The sequence below is a fragment of the Lissotriton vulgaris genome, chromosome 2_1 (assembly GCF_964263255.1).
Source record: "Lissotriton vulgaris chromosome 2_1, aLisVul1.2, whole genome shotgun sequence".
NCBI classification, from domain to species: Eukaryota; Metazoa; Chordata; class Amphibia; order Caudata; family Salamandridae; genus Lissotriton; species Lissotriton vulgaris.
The window spans coordinates 126,343,167-126,363,209 of record NC_141687.1 but is presented as its reverse complement, the minus strand read 5'-3'; the positions used below and the strand labels follow the sequence as shown (position 1 = coordinate 126,363,209).

The following is a 20,043-nucleotide window of genomic DNA, read 5'->3' as shown; positions in this document are numbered from 1 at the left end:
TTATCTTGTATATGGGGGTTGACCGAGACATAGTTTATATTTTGAGGGATCTCCATGCTCATACCGCGGCATCGGTTAGATATACTTCTGATTCCCATTGTACAAGTAGCTTTAAAACCGGTTGTGGTGTCAGGGAGGAATGTACCTTGGCGCCTTTTCTGTTCACCTTTTTTATAAACAAACTAGTACATGTTCTCGTTGATGTGAGTACAGGTTGTCCACAAGCAGGTCGGCCCCTGCTAGTCCTTCTTTTTGTTGATGACGCCCCACTTATGGCTAAAACTACTCGGTGTTTGCAAACCCTCATAAATGATTTTGTGGGCTTTATGGAAGAGCTAGACCTGAGTATTAACATTAGCAAGTCCAATTTATTGGTAATCTGCCTTATAAACACGTAGACTCTGAATTTAAAGATAAGAACACAGTCTCTTGCGAGGGTTAAAGCCTTCCCGTATTTGGGATTCCTGTTTGATGCAGATCTTCGCTGGAGCCCTTTGCTAACTGGAAAGATATCCGATTTTGGATTGATTGTGGTCTTGCACAACTGTATCACATATTGATTAGTTGTGTGTTTTGAATGATATTACCAGCTAGCTTGATTGTCTGTATTTGCTGTTATATTCATCTTCAATAAATGTTTGTTCTGTGTAAATGTCCATCACATTTTGATATATGACTACCCGAAACATGATCAACGTTTTCACGATGAGAAGACGACTCCTATCTTTTATATTTCTCCTGTAGCTGCATAGAATACCAACAGACACACCTTTGTAGATGTTTTTTTGATGACATGCGAGTTCCGTTGTTCTAAAGTACAATTATATATCACAGGTCTCTTTGACATGCTGGGCAATGCCTGGGAGTGGACGGCCTCAGAATATGTATCCCCGGTACGTGACCGAAAGCAAAATATGTACGTACTCCGGGGAGCATCTTGGATTGACACAGTGGATGGATCCGCCAATCATAAGGCGCGGGTAACAACAAGGTGAGTGGCTGACAAAGTTGCAATGTTAACTGATAAACGCACACCACTACATTTTTCTGTGTATTTGGCGTTGACTGGAGTACTGGATAAAAATTAATCTAATCTGCTAGTGAAAAATGGTGACTATTTCCTAGAAATTTGAACATTTACATTTAACATATTTATATAGGCAGAAACAACCAGATCCCTCAAGAAAGAGCACTTTTGTCCAGGGTTATTTCAAAATTGGAGTGAGGCAGGGATAATATATTTGTCACCTTTTTGTGTATGGTGTCACCAGTTGTATCTGTTGGCCATCCTCCTAAAACCAACAAACAATACATACATAAATAAGTAACAGTAATATTGCAAACAGGGGCTTTCGGTCAGCCCCTTCAGCCATTGCTTTGTTTAAATATCATTCACATTATAAATCAGCCCGCTTTTTTAGCAGACACTCCCGACATGTTCTTAGTAAGCCCACAATATGTCTTTCGCAACCAGACCACGTGTGCTGTGTGTTGGGCTCAACCTCCCCAGGATCTCCTCTCTTCCTGCGCCCCCTCTCCTGCTCTTCTGTTTTGCCAAGCATTGCAAATTCTGCTTGGCAAACAAAACATTGGGAGCTGATAATTACATCACCTGACCCTTAGAAACAAAAGCATACGTTTCTCGGCAATCTGTCATTCTACAGAGCACATGCAGTGCTTACTTCTGCTGCTGCTGTCGGCACATCTGCTGCATTGCAGACCCACTAGCAGCACTAAGCTGACTGCTCACTATTGCCTATCGGCTGCTTGAATACTGGCTCCACCTAACCTAGCATTGCTCTCCCTTGCCTTGGGAGGATGATTGCGAAGGCATAGCAAGCTTATAACCCCATGCATGCAATATAGTAACCTCTTCTGCATAAAAGGATGCCACAAGTTTATTGATTATATGGGTGACGTTAGCTTAGCTTGTAAGCATGGAGTTCGCGGCACAGCTGACACCCGCCCAAAGACAGCTAGAGCTGTCCGGTAGGTGGCATCAACACCAATACCACTGCAATTCCTTATAGCTTATTAACTTAGAGTAGGTTGCCACCACCCTTTTCTTTTTCTTTTTAGCAGTATGCTCCTGACAAGCGAGAGCTCTCAGAACTCGAACTGTCTCTTGCAGCGTTAAGGAACACCATCACATCATCTCCGACCCCACCGTAATGACTCCCAGTCAACTGTGGAGCTACGATTTTGGCTCTCAGTTCCACGGTCTAGCAGCTTTTGTAGTTGAATACATCTTTGGGATCGCCCTGTAACTCCACCAAGCATCGGAGATCGCTCTTGGTGATACCCAAGTACCCCTCTCCCCGAGATGAGTAACCATTTCAAGCCCCTTACATTCACCATCCTGTCTGAAGAACAAGGCAAGCATTTAAAACATATTACACGTAGGTAACAAGTGTTTTAACTTACCCTCTTATAGTTGCATCTTTTTTTATACTCCACCGATTAGAACTATTTTAGGATTTGTCAGACTGTTGACCTTGAGTATTTAACTATCAGTCTCTTGCTCTGATGACCAATGCTTTGGCCCATGTATCACCAAAGCTCAGCAGATAGTGCTCTAACAGTTATACATTGTTCGTTGGGAATTTAGCAGAAGAAACAAATATACTTTATATGTTCATTTCACAATGAAACCATTACCAGTTGAAATTAGGTGTGTATGCATTTTAGAAAGGCATATAGGTGAACTGAAAGAATGACACTCTTGCCAGGATATATCTTTCCTTTTAGTGAATTCTATTGTGTCGACAGTGTGTCATAATTTACACTGTGGATATGTGTGCCCAGTCTGTAGACGAATTCTTCCCTATTCAGCAGTTGTTTTTCTTCATAGTTGGGCATCCTATCACAAGTAATTTGTCTATAACTACTCATTGTAAATCTTGGTCCAAATGGTGACACATCATGGATATAACTGAATTGATATTCTTGCAAGGATAATCCAATCAATGTGTTGTGTCTGTTAGCATTGAATTGCAATATTAATAAGCCATGCAGTTTAAAACTGGAGTGCAGTGTTGTCTCGCACCGTTTGCAGTGCAACACAGTGTTGATTTATCACGATTGGGATTTTTTGATCATGAATATGCATTCCAAACGGATTACATTCATTGTGTTTGTTGTTCAAACTTTCTATGTTCTTTCTCCATCAGGAAACGCCTATGATTTTCTTCTCAAACAAGCAAGTGTGTGTGTTTTTATGAATGTTATGTCTTCACATTTATAAGTTCACACCAATCTGATACAGACTTCTACCCGCAGATTACTTACCTTAGAATTATCCCCAGGCTGGATCCAGAAATATTTTCATGAGCAGTAACTGCGCTCCAGTAGGAGGCGTCATTTGGCTCTGCGTAGCATTGTATGTGCCAGAAGTGACATGATTGGTGCCTATATAGACGCCACTCGGTCTGCTGTCAGTTCTTTTTCTTCCCATGCCAGTCAGCGCATATCCGGAAAAAACTACCCCAGTCATTTTTGACTGACTTTATTTTCTTTTACTTTTGGCAAACTTTAAAAAAAAAAGAGATATCTCCTGGTGTGGGAGGAATGTCCATGAGGATGGCTGGATTCAAGCCCTGCAGAACCTGTCGCTGACAAATGTCGGTGATAGACCCACACATCATTAGGCTCTGATGCCTTGAGCGCGACCACGATGCCAAGACTTGCATCGATTGTCACGCCATGCACCCCAAAGGGATCTATCTGTTAAGCTCCTTGTTGCTTAACTTGCAACGCTGCGGAGGTCTCGATCCTGGTCGAGAGGAAGGTCCTGAGATGGGTCGTGGAGCCATCGATCTTAGTCGCTGTTGAAGTTGTCCCACTCTGGTAAGTCTGACAAGAAGAGTAAGAAGTTGAGGAGGTCTGCGACTTCACCCCGTCTGTCAAAGTCATCCAACGAGGCAAGAGAGCATTGTCACTCGAGGCCTGGCTCTGCGATTGCCTATGTTTGGGCCAACCATGTGCCTCCCCAATTTTCGACAGGCCGTAGTGACCGCCACCCAGCTCCAAGAGTTTTATGAGGCAATGCACCTCATTTCTGGCTGACCCTTCTCTGCGTAAACACCTCCTGCTCCCAGCACCAGTCAGGCCTTTGGATCCACAGATGAATCCGGACCAGCGCCCGTCGTACCACCTCGGCCTTCCCCGAAGGCAGTCCCAGTGTGGATGTTCCCAGTGGTACCGTCCGCATTCTCATCCCCAACTCTGATACCATACACTCCGGAACGGAGCGTGAACCCTATACCTATGGGCTAGGACTTGGGGAAGATTGGGAGGGCTACTGGACACTGAAGAATACCAGCCTCTAGACCTCAGCACAGACTGGTATGTGAAATTGTCGGACACCAGTGGACTGGACACCTCACCAGATACTGGCTTGGTCTCTCTTTCCTACCGTGGCTATGGGGGGAGGAAGCCTCTTTTGCTACGGTGGTGAGAAGTGCGGCTGAGGTCCTGTCCCTTAGCCTATCCTCAGTGGCAATCAAGACTAACCTCTTGGCAGAGGTGCTTCAACCAGGAGTTACCTCCCTAAACAACCACCAAATCAAACAAGGTAGCAACAAGGCCCTCTGGTTCAACGATGACCTTAAGAACTCCAAGAAACTATGCCGTACTCTCGAAAAAACATGGAGAAAAAACCCAACCACTGACAACCTGACCACCTTCAAGGCAGCCACCAGCAAACACCACCAATTGATCCGATCCACCAAGAAATCAGCATTCAAGGATCGACTCGACAACAACGCCCACAACAGCAAGGAACTATTCAACATCGTCAAAGAATTTAATAACCCCACTGCCGGCACGAACGACATCACTCCCTCCCAAGACCTCTGCGACTCCTTATCCTCTTTCTTCTACAACAAAATCGCTGACATACATAACAGCTTTATGAACATTTCGAAAGGACAGCCCACCACTCCCAAACCCGAACCGCCCTCTAACAACCTTAGCACATGGAACCCAATCACCACTGAAGACACCATCCGCCTAATGAACTCCACCCATTCAGGTTCGCCAACCGACCCAAGTCCCCACCACATCTTCAACAAAGCAGACTCCATCATCGCACCCCATCTCCGTGATGTTATCAACTACTCCTTCAACTCCGCTACCTTCCCAGAAAGCTGGAAACACGCCGAACTCAGTGCCCTCTTGAAGAGACCCACAGCTGACCCCTCTGAACTTAAGAACTACCGCCTCATTTCCCTCCTCCCATTCCCTGCCAAAGTCATTGAGAAAGCCATTAATAGCCAGCTCGCCGCCTTCCTGGAATCAAACAACTCCCTCGACCCCTCACAGTCCGGCTTTAGAGCCAAACACAGCACCGAAACCGCCCTCATTGCAGCAACAGATGACATCTGAACGCTTCTGGACAACGGAGAAACAGTTGCCCTCATCCTACTCGACCTCTCCGCCGCCTTCAACACAGTCTGTCATAGCACCCTCATTCAACGCCTCAGCAACGTCGGAATACAAGGAAAAGCCTTGGACTGGATCATCTCGTTCCTCGCCGGGAGAACCCAGAGAGTCCGACTCCCCCCAATCAATTCGGAGGCCACCAAAGTCATCTGCGGAGTCCCACAAGGATCATCACTCAGTCCCACCCTCTTCAACGTTTACATGAGTCCCCTCGCATCCATCGCGCGACAACACAACCTCAACATCATCTCCTACGCTGACGACACCCAGCTGATCCTTTCCCTCACCAAAGACCCTAACACCGCCAAAACCAATCTTCATGAAGGCATGAAAGAAGTAGCCGGATGGATGAAAAACAGCCGCCCAAAACTTAACTCAGACAAAACGGAAGTTCTCATCCTAGGATCCTCACCCTCTGCCTGGGACGACTCTTGGTGGCCATCGGCCCTGGGCACAGCACCCACACCTACAGACCACGCACGCAACCTAGGCTTCATCCTAGACTTCTGCCTCTCGATGACCAGACAAGTTAACGCCGTCTCATCCTCTTGCTTCAACGTATTCCGTATGCTCAAAAAAATCTTCTGTTGGATCCCCACCGAAACAAGAAAGACAGTCACCCACGCACTGGTCACCAGCCGTCTGGACTATGGTAACACCCTCAACGCCGGAACCACAGCCAAAGTACAGAAAAAACTCCAACGCATCCAAAATGCATCTGCCAGACTAATATTGGACATCCCTCGCCAAGCTCACATTACCGGCCACCTGAAAGACCTCCACTGGCTTCCCGTCAACAAGAGAATAACGTTCCGTCTCCTCACCCACTCCCACAAGGCCCTCCACAAACTAGGACCCGAATGCCTCAACACACGACTGTCCTTCTAAACACCCACCCGCCAACCACGATCCTCCAACCAAGCGCTTGCCGCAGTTCCGCGCATCCACAGATCCACTATGGGAGGAAGATCCTTCTCCTACCTGGCGGCCAAGACTTGGAACTCTCTCCCCACTCACCTCCGCCTCACACAGAACCACATTTCCTTCAGAAAGGAACTTAAAACCTGGCTATTCGATAAATAATTCACCCCCTCTCACAAGCGCCTTGAGACCCTATGGGTGAGTAGTGCGCTATACAAATTTCTGAACTTGAACTTGAATCTCCTCAGAACTGCTTTTCCCATTTAATGTACCCTTATGGACGTCCTGCTCAGGGCCTGGTCCAAGCCCTGCACAGAGGCTCCTGTGAACAGAACTATTGCCCACCGCAATCGCACAGGGGGCCCTAGTTTCCTCACACAACACCCTACCCCAGAGAGCTTGGTGGTCCAAGCCTCCACTTCCTGTATAAATCCAGCCACATTCCCTACCACCCCACAGATAGGGACTCCAAGAGGCTGGACAACTTGGGCAAAACCATTTTTTCTTCCGCCAGCCTGGCACTTTGGGGCCGTTACTCCCATGCACTCCCAACCTGTGGCTGACTGGAGAGAAGCAGATAAGTTCCCGATCCGATTAGGGCTGGACGCAACCGACTCGCTAGGCAGAGTGGTTTATTTGTCGGTGGCCTTACAGCTGGTTGAGGACAACTGGCTTTTCAGAAGTTGTCCAAGCTTCGCTTATGGACATGCCCTCTTATGGCTCTCATCTCTTTGGAGATAAGGTGGACTCAGTGCTGGAGCGCTTTAAGGATAGCAGAGCTACAGCCAGGTCCTTCGGCCTTTCCATGGCCCTGGCCAACTCTAGTCTGGCTTTCACCCCTTTTTTGGCCACTGAAGGGGCTTCCAGCTGCGTCTTTGTCCACCCAGTCACCACGGCATGAAAGCTCTCCAGCTTCTGCGAGGCCTAGGATGTGATACCCCTGAGACACTATGGGTCAGGCAGCAAGAGGCTGGATTATTCTGCTACTTTCTGGTGCTCAAAAAGGAAGGAGGCCTTCATCCTATCCTAGACCTGAGCCCTCAAATTTTTCCCTGAAAAAGAAGAAATTAAAGGTGCTCACCCTCGCTCAAGTTCTGTCTGTCCTCAACCTGGGAGACAGGTTGGTAATGTTGGACTTACATACTTGCACATTTCTCTTTTGCTTGCCCACAGGCGTTGTCTGTGGTTCACCGTGGGACACGAGCACTTTCAATTTGCCTTGCTCCCCTTTGGCTTTACCAGTGCGGTGATGGCAGTTGCAGCTCATCTGCTTAGGTCAGGGGTACCAAACGTCCCCCTAACTCGACGACTGACTGTTGCCAGCGGGCTCGCCCCAGGCAATTGTTTCCCACCCAAAACTATGGCTGTCCTCCTGCAGTCACTGGGGTTCACTGTAAACGTGCCAGGAACTTTAGACATGGCTACAGCCCGAACTGCTGAACGGAATTACATGAAATTTGGATGGAAGGTAGCTGTTGGTTCCGGGAAGTGTCATTTTGTGAATTGGTGTAAGTAGTTGCAGAGTTGTTTAAAGGTTTTTCAGATATACAATTGGGAACGCAGAGGTCCCCGACCCCACACAGAGCTCCTGCTGAGATCTGTTTGGCTGCCAACACTTCAAACCAGGAGGTGTTGGCAGCCATCATGTGCAGTTGTATTGGATGTAGAACTTAATGCTTCTTCTTTGACTGAAGCCAGTTTATGGGCTGGACAGTGATTTAGTGATCGTTATTGTACACATTGATTTCCGAATCTCTATCACTCATCACCTCCCGGGGTTAGCCTTGGATTGCTTGGGCTAGCTACTGTGATCATGAAGTGTTCAAGAAATTTACTTAGTGCTTACGTTTGGGTCAAGTAGTAAGCAGGCTCCAGGACGACCGTGGAAAAACACTCAACTGACAATTGGAGCCAAGAAACCTTGGTATGTTAACACGAATACTAAGCAGGAACATATAATTTTGCAAACAATTCATTGCTTCAAAGATTAAATCCATGGACTTTATGCAGAATAAAAGGTGTTTATATTCTTTTTTGACGATTGTGAATAAACATCTTGTGGAAATGTAGCTTCTAGACAAAGAATTGTGGGTATAAGATCGAGCAGGCTCTCCATCTCAGTTGAAAGTAGTAAGTAAGCATAACATTTTTATTTTCCCTGCCAAACAAATAAATGGCGTACTATGTACACAGTGTATTGAAGACGTGGTTATTTTTTGTGTTGCTTTTATTTATTTATTTTATTTATTTTATTTTAAAAGTTTTATATAGCGCAAACAAGATCTTTGCAGATATCAGAGCGCTTTACATAGAGGGATACATGATGGGGCGTACTCATACCAATAAATCACTAAAACAAAACAGTACAAATAGGTTACATAGAGGGGTACATGATGGGGCGTAATCATACAAATAAATCAATAAATCAAAACAGTACAAATAGGTTACATAGAGGGGTATATGAGGGGGCATAGTCAGATAGATACATCAATAAATCAAACAGTACAACTAGGTTACATACGGGGTATGTGAAGGAGGCTACTCATACAAGTAGGCAAAGGGGTCAGGCAGGTAGAAGCATGTAGTACAGTGTTAACAGAGTTCTAGATACTAGTTCAAGTGTATTTAGCCATGAGGATAGCTTTTACTTCTTTTTTAAAGAGTGTAGTGGATGGGATAAGCCTGGTTTCTGAAGGGAGAGAGTTCCAGATCCTAGGTGCCATTCCAGAGAAGGAGCGCTTATATGTTTTTTCCTTCCGGAATCTTCGCGGTTTCAGCAGAAGATTGTTTGTGCCTCTAGTGTTTCTGGTTCCGCCAGATATTGTCAATTTCTGGGCGAGGTAACCGGGTGATTTAAGGTGGACCGCCTTGTGTGTCATGCAGGCGATTTTCAGGTGTATTCTGGCTTCAAATGGCAGCCAATTCAGGGCTCTCAGGTCAGGGGTAATGTGGGAGTGCTTTTTAGACCCAGTGATGAGTCTCGCTGCAGCGTTTAGGGAGGCTCTTAGTGGTGCGGTTGTGGTTAGGGGGAGTCCGACTAGTGCTGTGCTGCCGTATTCAATTCGGGGGATGACTATAGCTTGTACTGCGGTTTGGAAGTCTTTGGCTGGGAGGAAGGGTTTAAGTTTTCTCAGAGTATTGATCTGGAAGTTCGCTCCCTTAGTTGCCTTGCTGATGTGTTGCTGCATGTTGAGATTGGTGTCAAGTGTAATGCCTAAAGATTTTGCTGAGTCCACGATGGTGGGTTGGACATTGAGTGCAGTTAGGTGTTTAAGCCAGGTTTGAGCAGTGGAGCTCTTAGCTGGAGGTGAGATCAGAAGGAACTCTGTTTTCAGGGCATTGAGTTTGAGGTGATTATCGGCAAGCCAGGATTGGGTGCATCTGATTGTTGCGTTCAGGAGCAGGATGTCATTGGGAGATTGTAATTTGAGATAAAGTTGGGTGTCATCGGCGTACATGTGAAAGTGTACATTGGATGCTTGTAGCAAGGTGGTGAGTGGTTCCATGACTAGGTTGAACAGGGTTGGGGATAAAGAGGAGCCCTGGGGGACTCCTAGCGTTACAGGTATTGGCGAGGACATCAGGTTGTTGCTCTTGAATTTCTGCGTCCTGTTGTGAAGAAAGGAAGTGAACCACTTGAGAACAGTTCCAGATAAACCCATTCTTGTGTTTAGGAGTTCTAGCAGATTCTCATGTTTAACGGTGTCGAATGCTGAAGAGAGATCAAGAAGGATGAGGAGGCAAGTGTCGTTTTGGTCTAGCATTTGAAGTGCGTCGTCAATTATGTGCGTCATGGCCGTTTCAGTACTGTGTCCCGCTCGGAAGCCTGACTGGTGCGGGTTGAGGAGATGAAATTGCTCAATGTGCTTAGTCAATTGTAGTTGAGCGCATTTTTCTAGTAGTTTGGCGAGGGTGGGAATATTGGTGATGGGTCGGTAGTTGTTGAGGTCAGAGGGGTCGGCTGTGGGCTTTTTTAGTAGAGGTGTGACTTGACCAACTTTGAGGGAGTCAGGGATGCTTCCTTGTTGGAGAGAGCTGTTGACAATTTTAGTCCAGAGAGGGAGAAGCAAAGGGGTAAAGTCTTTTACTGCGGAAGCAGGCAAGGGGTCCGTGAGGTGATTGGATGGTTTCAGGGTGTTGAGCAGTTTACCAATTTCTTCTTCCGAGTATGTGCCAAAGGTTGACCATGTAGCATTGTTTTTTGGTTCAGCGGTTGCTGGGCACTGGGGTTTGGAATGGAGGCTTGCATCAATAAGGAGATCGCTTTTTATGTTGTCAGTTTTTTGGATAAAGAAAGCATTGAAGTCTTCACAGGAGGGTGCTTTACTCGCAGTGTTAAGTGGTTGGGGTTGTTCATTGAATTGTGATCTGATAAGCTCAAATAGTTTTCTCGGTCTGTTTTTTGCCTGGTCGAGCTGGAGGCTGAAGAAGTCTGATTTTGTACGTTTTATTTTCCTGAAGTAGGCGTTTCTCTTTTTCTTCAAGTCTTTTAGGTGCATTGCAGAGGGAGCTGCTCTCCAGATACGTTCAGCCATTCGCATGTCTCGTCTATCCTCATTGAGACTCCCGTCGTACCATGGGTTGGAGATTTTAGTAGTGACTCTTTTCAGCTGCATAGGTGCAGCCACTTTAATTATTGTGGTCATAGCATTGAGATAGTGGTCAGTCAGGGTTTGAACGTCCGTATCGTCTGTCGGTGGAAGTAGGAGATTGCGCCTGTTGGGGGGCAAAGAGCCTGGGTTGAGTTTTTTCATGTCTCTTTTCCAAACTTTCGGTTTGGGGAATTGAGTCGGGTTGACTTTAACTTTTTCATTGATGAAGAATGTGATAATATGGTGATCTGACCAGTCACAGGGTTGGATGGACTCGAGTAGGATAGAGTCCTCTTTGGAGATGATCAGGTCAAGGATAGAGCCTTTCTCGTGGGTCGGGCTGTTGCATATTTGGGTGAGGTTAAGGGCGTCGAGGAAATTTTTAAGACTATTTACCATCGCGTCATTACGATCGTTCCAGTGGAGGTTAAAGTCCCCAAGGTATATTTGGGTGAGCTGCCGCCCGGAATTGGTTGAGATCATATCCATGATTTGTTGGGAAAAGGTGAAGTTGTCCCTGGGAGGAGGGTATATGCTGTGAAGAGAGCATATCGGTTTGCCCTCACTGATAATGTCGAGGCAGATGTATTCACAGGAAGTTGGAGATGGTAGTGAGGCGGAGTTGGCTCTCCGAACAGAGATGTTGTTCCTGTAAATGCATGCGATTCCACCCCCCAGTTGGCCTGATCTGTCGAGCCTGATAATGTGGTAGTTGGGGGGAACTAGAATGTCCATTAAAGGTGTAGAAGATTCAGTTAGCCAGGTTTCAGTCAGTATGATTATGTCGAGGTCCCGCGATAAGAGGAGCTCTGCAATGGCGGCGGCATGTTTCGAGGCCGATCTATAATTGAGGAGGGTGCATTTGAGACGGGGTGTGCTGGGGGTGGTGGGTGGTTCAAGAGCGAGGGGGACTCTTCTGAGGTTATTGGGGATGGAGGATCTGCTGTTTAGTGTGGGGGGGTCTAAGGGGATTTGCGTGTATCGAGGGAATGGTGAGGTGTGGGGTGGTTGTGTCATTTTGGGATGCTGGGTCATAGGAGCGGAGAAGGGTGAGTGTGTCGAGATCAGAAGTAGGGTTGTGGGTACGACGAGGACGGTTGTTGCGATTGCGAGCTGGCATTGAGGTCCGGTTGGGGGAGAGTTGAGTGGGAGAGTTAATTGGGAGGGCGGAGGACAAGATGGGTTGGGAGGTGAAGTTGTGTGCGGGGTTGCAGGGACGGCGAGGGGGCCGAGGGCAGAAGTTGCGACTATGAACAGGTATTGACGCCCGGTGTAGGGTGTGGGTGTCGGCCGTAGGGGAAGTGGCCAATTTGGGCGGGTGTGTGAGGGTGTCTGCTGGGGGGGGAGTGGCCAGTTTGGGGGGGGCGTGGGGGTGGGTAAGGGGTGTATGGGGTGTATGGAGAGTAGTTCTTTGATGATGTGTATGTCTTCTTTGATCTGGAAGAGAGTGGCCATGATGTTGTCCATCGTGGGGTAGGTGGAGGGGGTGTTGTCCCTCGTGAGGTAGGTGGAGGGGGAGGGGGTGGGGTTGGGGGTGGTAGTCAAAGGTGAATGACTGACCAGGGAATTCGCGTGCTGATGGGAGGGTGGGCTGGTGTTCGAACGGGGTTGCGTTGTGTTAGTGTACCGGGTGATGTTAGGGGGGAGAGAAGTTTTGGGCGGGAGAGGAGTGGATGAGGTAGGTAGGAGGTTGGCGGTCTGGGTGAGGGCATTGATGGTAGGCGGGCGGATCAAGGTGTAGTCTGGGAGACTGATAGTGGTGGTGGGGGTACCGGTCGGGTAGTGGGGGCTGAGAGTAGGAGGGGAGATGAGATTGGAGGTGGCCCTGTTGTGGAGAGGGGGAGTTAGATTGAGAGAGGATGTGTGTTCTGCGTGGTTAGTTCGAGGGTAATGGGGGCTGAGTATAGGGGGGGTAATGAGGGGGATTTATAAATAGGGGTGTTGTTCTGGTGTTGAACTAGGTTAGGTGTGTTGTGGGAGGGAGCTGTGCTGTCTGGGGTGAGCGGGGTGTTAAAGCCATCACTCCAAGATGGCTGCTACTTTTATCAGACAATACCATTTGCGTCTTGGTCTCTGCAACCATAGACTGGGCTGAGGAAATAGATTAGCTTTTTTAGCAGTAGAAGCAGTGAGTGTTTTTTGGTGTACACCTGCATCTTTCAAGAACCAATATGCTAAGGAGATGGAAGACTTCTTGGAAGTCGGCTTCCAACATTAAAGCAAAACAAGTAGGAGTAAGAAACAAATGCTTACTTCAGCTATGTAAATATACTTTATTAGTTAGCAGGTCTAATTTGTGAATGCAAATATTTGTTTTGTATTTTTATGTTGCAATTCTTTTGCAAAAAAAAAAGACCTTTCAAGTGTTGCATTTGCACACTTTAGATGAAACTTCAAGTAAGCATTTATCTCCTAAAATGTTTTGCCTTCAGATCGGGACGCAGAGCCTTCTGTGTTCACCAAAGAAACCCTCCCAAGTATATGGAATAAATACACTTATCAGCATACCTGTGAGACAGAAACTGCTCTGAGCTGATCTAAGATTGGAGTGACACAGTGTCAGGTGGGCGGGGGGTGGGAGGGGGGAAAGGGCGAATGCTGGCCTAAAGCCCACTCTATGGTTTCTTTTTCCAGTTGATCTTCTTAAAGTTTTAATAGTGCCATTAACTTCTACCCTTTATTGATGCTCCTCCGTCATTGAGGACGACGTACTTAATGGAAGTATGTCCTTAACAAATTGATTCACAATGACACACAAAACATGTTTTTGGTCTGATTTCAACTTTTGATATGTAACTCCTAAAGGAACAAAAAATATGAGGTTGGGAGTTGTGACAAGATGTTCCTGTTTAGTCTTTTATGTTTAAAAAAAATAACTTTGTGTATATTTTTATTTGTTCTAAAATACAAAGTAACGGAGGGTTGTTGGGTTTGTATAGACGTTTTGCGGACATTTTTTGTATGTGCGCATCTCAATACACAACAGGGGCTCAATTGTATGACAATGTAGTTAGGTTTTTTCCCTGCCCATAATTTATTTTATTTTATTTTGCGTGTTTATAGAGCGCTTGAATAGACTCCCAGGGGAGTATCTCCGCGCTTTATGACTGCCACAACCTACCGGAGAACAAGTTATATGACTGTAAACCATTCTAAGACTTGTAAAGCTAGACCCGAAACAGAAACGTCTTCAGCCTTTTCCTGAAGGCCAGATGATTTTCAAGCTGCCTAAGCTGTAGGGGGAGGCCATTCCAGATCTTCGGTCCCCTTACCGACAGAGCCTTACCCCCTTGCCTTGCCCGCTTGATCCTAGGAATCATAAGAAGCAATTGATCACTGGACCGTAGAGCACGGGAAGGGACATACGGCACAAACTTGTCTGCAAGATAAGAGGGACCCAAACCATGGAGACCTTTATGTACCGTACAACAGATCTTAAAGGTGACTCTCTGCCGGATGGAGAGCCAATGAAGCCTGGCAAGAAGAGGTTTTGATGGTGTTCTGGGAGGAGCGTTTACCACCAGCCTAGCTGCAGTGTTCTGCACAACCTGCAGCCTGTCCAGATCCTCCTCGTTAGCTGACAACAAGAGGCCATTACAGTAGTCGAGACGACTGATAACCAGCGCCTGGACCAGGGTCTTTCTAATAGTGTCTGGAAGCAGCGGAAAAACTCGGCGTAGTAGTCCTATAGTTCGAAAACAGGACCCCACAATGTTGGTAACATGCTGCTTCAGGCTGAGTTCTTGTTCCAGACGGACCCCTAGGTTCTTAACTATCTGCTTAGGCTCAGGGACTGGGCCTAGGTCTATAGGCCACCAATCAGGAGCCCAGCAGATTTTAGCCTCACCAAAGAGCATAACCTCTGTCTTTGAAACGTTGCACTGCAACTTGTTCAAAGACATCCATTGGGAAACTGCTCTCATCCCCTCAGAGAAAGAATGTAATACCTCTGGAGTTAGATGGTCAAAGGGAAAGAGCAGCTGAGTATCGTCAGCATATGACACTGGACGAAAGCCAAAGGCTCTCAGGATGTTCGCCAGGGGGGCCACATAGATGTTGAATAATGTAGGGCTCAAACAAGAGCCCTGTGGCACCCCCTTAGTACTCCTGGTCTCCTTGGATCGAAAGTCTCCCATGGTGACACATTGGGTTCGATCCAGAAGAAAGCTCTTTAGCCAAGCCAGTGCCATGCCCCCTAGTCCAGTCTCAGTCAGGCGCTCAACCAAAATTTCATGAGAGATGGTATCAAAAGCTGCCGATAGATCTAGCAGCACCAGGACAGCTGATGTTCCTTTGTCCTGGAGCATGCGTAGATCATCGGTAATTGACAGCAATGCTGTTTCCGTGCTGTATTTTGGTCTAAAGCCCGACTGAGATGAATCTAGAGCACCAGTGTGTTCCAGGTGATTTGACAAGTGCTTATTGACATGCTTTTCTATGAGCTTTCCCAAGAATGGTAAGAGGGAAATGGGTCTCAAATTGGTCATGTCAGCCCACGCAATGGCGGTATTCTTGCGGATGGGTCGCACTTGGGCTCTCTTCCACTCTAAAGGGACACAGCCTGTGTCCAAAGAGAGGTTGACCAAACTTTGGATTTCTGGTGCCAGTATGCTCCTCACTGAGATCATCACTCTCGGTGGAAGCTGATCCATGGGACTCCCACTTTTTATAGTTGTAATGAGTCCCTCCACTTCATCCACAGTGATGTTAGGAAAGTTAGTGAAGGTGGGGGCGAGGACCTTTTTACTCGCTGGGACCACAGTGGGAAAAATAACATGTCCAATGGATGCTATGGAGACATGAATCTTTCCATAGATGGTATCGATCTTATTCGTGAGGAAGCTGGCAGTATCGTCACAAAGTTGTTGGGATGAAGTGTCAACACTCTCACAGGCTGCCGGCTTCAAGAAGGAGTTCAGTATCTGGTAAAGTGTCCTTGGCGCATTTCCTGCCGCCTCTAATTGTGAGGAGATATGTTGTTTACGGGCAGTTCGGATAGCTTTATGATATGATTTTAGCGCCGTCTGATACTCCCCTTTATCCGACTCCAAATGGGATGTACGCCAGATTTTCTCTAGTTTCCTAGTCCTCCGTTTAATGGACCTTAAATCCTCTGAGAACCACACCTCTTGATTTTTCGTAGGGCGGGTCTTAAAGGTTTTCATTGGAGCTATATGCTCAATGGCGATGGTTACTGTCTTTTCATAATTTTCTAGCGCCACATCGATATCATTTGTTGTGACATGATCTTGAATAGAGAAGGCATCCCTCAGAGATTCGTTAGTTATCTTGTGCCATTGTCTCCGTTTAATAGGAATCTGAGTGGATTTTTTAGGAATAGGTCCTATCACAGGAATAGAGAATTCTAACGTAAAATGGTCAGTCCATACATTTACGATAGGAGCAGAACACTCAATTCCAGGAAACCTGGACAAGATGAGGTCCAGAGTATGTCCGGCCCTATGGGTAGGTCCTATATTACGGAGCAGGAATCCCAAAGAAAAAAGAGCATTTAAAAAATCCTGGGTTTCTTTTTCCTCCTTTAACTCTGCGTGAATATTAAAATCACCCAGTAGTAAGAAGTCTTTGTCTCCATTAACATGGGGGGCCAATAATTCCAATAACATATTGGAAAAATTGTTCATGGGTCCGGGAGGGCGATAGATCAGAGCACCCTCCACAAAGCATTTTGGCGAGGTACAGATTTTAAAAACCAACATCTCAATCTCTGCAGAGCAATATTGCTCGAGAATGGAAACCATAATGCTATCCTTGTGCACAATGGCTAAGCCACCTCCCTTTTTTATGGGTCTATCCTGGCAGATAATTTTATATCCCTCCGGAATTCCCAAAGTAATGGCAGGTGCAGTGTGGGGCTTTAGCCAAGTTTCGGTGAAGAAACATAAGTCAGGTTGTGCCTCTGAGATAAGATCCCAGATCTGACCAGTATTAACGAAACGGGGATTGAGTGGACAATGCACACTGACAAATAATTGCACCCTTTCCATAATTATAAATACCCCGTGTGTTTTAAAGGCACTGTTCTGGCATAGTGTATAGTCATGTGCAGTTCCCCCAATTGGGCACTTCACTAATGTATGTCGCACGTGTCTACAGTGATGGTTATAGGGCATAGAGTCTTTCTGATTCTCACAGGAAGGCAAATGGCCTATCTGATGTCCGTCTATGCTTTCATTCGGTTGGACTTGCAACTTTATTAGTATTTTTCTTTTTGTTTCAGAATGGGAAACACGCCAGATTCAGCATCTGATAACTTGAGTTTTCGTTGTGCTGTCAGTACCAGCAAGCCGAAGACTGGATCAAAAACTGATCTATGAGAGAAACTTGTGATCAACTTTTTTGATTAACTACATTAGCTATCTTGCTCATCTTTGTTTCTCCTGTGGAGATAGGTAATTGAATGGGAATTATTTTATTTTGTTACTCGTGTCATAAATTTAGTAAAGTCGCTTGCATTGTTAAGAAAGATGCGTGGAATTTTTCAATGCCACACACTCATTATTCTTCAATGTCTGCTTTACTTTATTCTAATGTAATCTGATTGATTGAACGTTTTATAAGAATTCCACATTTTGCATTTCCTATTTGACTTTTTGAAACTACAAAGCAAGCAACATTTACTGTCAGACCAAATAACTGATCAAATCACAACTATTCATAAAAATAAAATGATTGAATATGCGGATAAAATGTTATCAAAACAAAGCTATTACAGAAATAAAATATTTTTCATTTCCATTACTGTTTAACCCAATGCATAATTTTCCTATTAAAATGTCTTTGCATCGATCCCGTTTTCACTGGTCCTATTACAAACTATTTAGTACGCATTTTTGGTACTTGGATTGTTCTTCACTTTGGAATTGTTTTCAAACCTTAACACAAAGAAGTGACGTCATAGGAGCACACGAGTGCAATCTGTAGTGTAGATCAATGACAGCAGTGGAGGTGCACAGTGAAAAGTAGCATTTTTTTATTGGTGAAACATAATAGATGATGTTAACCTTAGTTTTAATTTAGAAGAGAGGATGTGGCATAATGGCCGACTTCGAAGCTGGGGAACCGGGTTCAAGTCTCGGCAGGGACACTCCACGTCCTGTGAGTCTGGCAAATCACTTAACTTCCCGGTGCCTAACAAAAGGAATGTGTCCGTCTGTAACACAACTGGTGCACACGTAAAGCGCTCTGATACCTTCCCCTATCTAAAACTCCCAAAAAACGTATTTTAAGACGGGGACGAACACATTGACCCCTGTCTTCTTCTGATGCAATTTCCTGTTTGAAAATTAGAAATAATTTTTCCAGATAGAGGAATTGTGTGAGGGAATAAAACCCTCGAGCGATACATAAGGTACACAAGTAAGAATGGGAAGCGTCTTTGGTAAGTGTGGCAGAACAGAATCACCTACAATGTTCACCGGGCTCTGCAAAACGGAGGCCCCAAGTTTCTTAATAAGATTTTCCTGACATTAGCAGATGTGCCCTCGATCGGCTTACTCTGTACTGTTTTGTAAAAACTTCTTCTAATATATCTTTTGAAATTAAAAAAAACAAAAAAAAATGTTGCCCTCCCACAATCTGTTCGCCAGTCAACCAAATTAAAATAAAAGGCTAGGGCAGAGATAACCCCATTGCCCTGGAGTCACAATCCCGTCCGACGCAGTTTAAAAGAGAAGTAGGATTTGGTTAATAATTCCGAGGTTGGACTAAGACAGTAGAGAGGAGGGTGAGAAAAATGCAGTGTATGTCAGTGACAAACCGGGACAGACGTCATCTGATGAGGTGGTGCAGGTTGGCTGATGTGGCCGTGTGAGGGTGTTCGGGACTTGCTTCTACCTTTGAAGGCCGATTGTGCTCAGGGAGTTTTTCTACTTTTAAAAGTGAGTCCAGTACTAGTAGATTGCGACCTTCAGGGCTGAGAAATGGTGGGAGCCGCCTGGATTACACTTCACCTATATTGTGGCTGCAAAAAACGAGGTCTAGAGATCTAATAGCTTTTGCCATCGAATACCAAAAGATACAGAGAGAGAGAGGCCGGCCATGGTGATCAACCAAGTGACACTGGGTATAATCTGGGCACTTACGATGTACTTCCAATAGTGGTGGGCAGACTTTGGACTCACACATGAAGCAACAGGATAATGTGTCTACCGTATTGGGCATGCCAACATTCACACAATCTTTGTATGTGTCTCTACTCTTCCCACATGTAAGGCATTGAAATGTGTGTAAAGACTGCACGGTGGGAACAATAAACAGTCAAACTGTGCAGGGCTTTGGTGAGGGGTGGTGTAAGTTCAAATTCATCGAATATTGAAGAGTGACCGCCTCTACTTTCACGGCTACTGGCTGTACACCTGTTCCTGACCCACACCAAATATGTTGACCTTCAAATTGAGAATCCTGTTGTGCTTATGCCCTGTAGTTGTGTTCCCTGACATTCTTCAATAAACAACGAAGAGTTTGCTCCTAATCAGTTAGGCTGAGCACTTAAACATAATAGACCAAAAAATATGCCAGAACTGATGTATGAATTCAACATTATATTTTGCTCATAAGTTAGAAAAACTCATTCCAACCTAAGATATTGCTAATAAATAGCGGTTTATTCAGTCAATTCAAAGAAAGTTGTTTCAAAGGAATTAATACATTTTATACAATACTACACCATTATATTATACAACACTCATTCAACTAGTCATCCATATCACACACATACAAAATCAGACATCCATATGTACACAGAATTAAAGAGTTATCACAAGGGAAAAGAAAAAGAACGAAATTCAGAGAGAAAGAAACAAAGGCTGCTCAAACAATACTCATCTGTAATATACCATCTATCTATACATATATATACAACAAGAGAATAATCATGAACAACTTAAATGATGTCACACATTGTATATACACAGGTTAGAGCATTCAAGTTCGCACTTGTTTGAATTTTTCACTTTAGAGAGAGCAGCACTTTGCAGGGGGCCTACGCGTTTCGAGTCCTATACAATGAGGGGACTCTCATCAGGGCCGAAGGAATTATCTGGAAAGAAAAATATATATCTCCATG

At 45.5% G+C, this 20,043-nt stretch overlaps 1 protein-coding gene across 1 annotated transcript in view; it reads left to right on the top strand.

The window, feature by feature from the left end:
* Nucleotides 1–17,765, top strand: part of SUMF2 (sulfatase modifying factor 2) — a 175,501-nt gene extending 157,736 nt beyond the window's left edge. The window contains exons 8-9 of the mRNA XM_086954575.1: nt 835–991; nt 17,197–17,765. Coding sequence (XP_086810701.1) covers nt 835–991; nt 17,197–17,293 — 254 coding nt within the window. The 3' untranslated portion in view covers nt 17,294–17,765. The remainder of the gene's footprint in view (nt 1–834; nt 992–17,196) is intronic.
* Nucleotides 17,766–20,043: the final 2,278 nt, after the last annotated feature.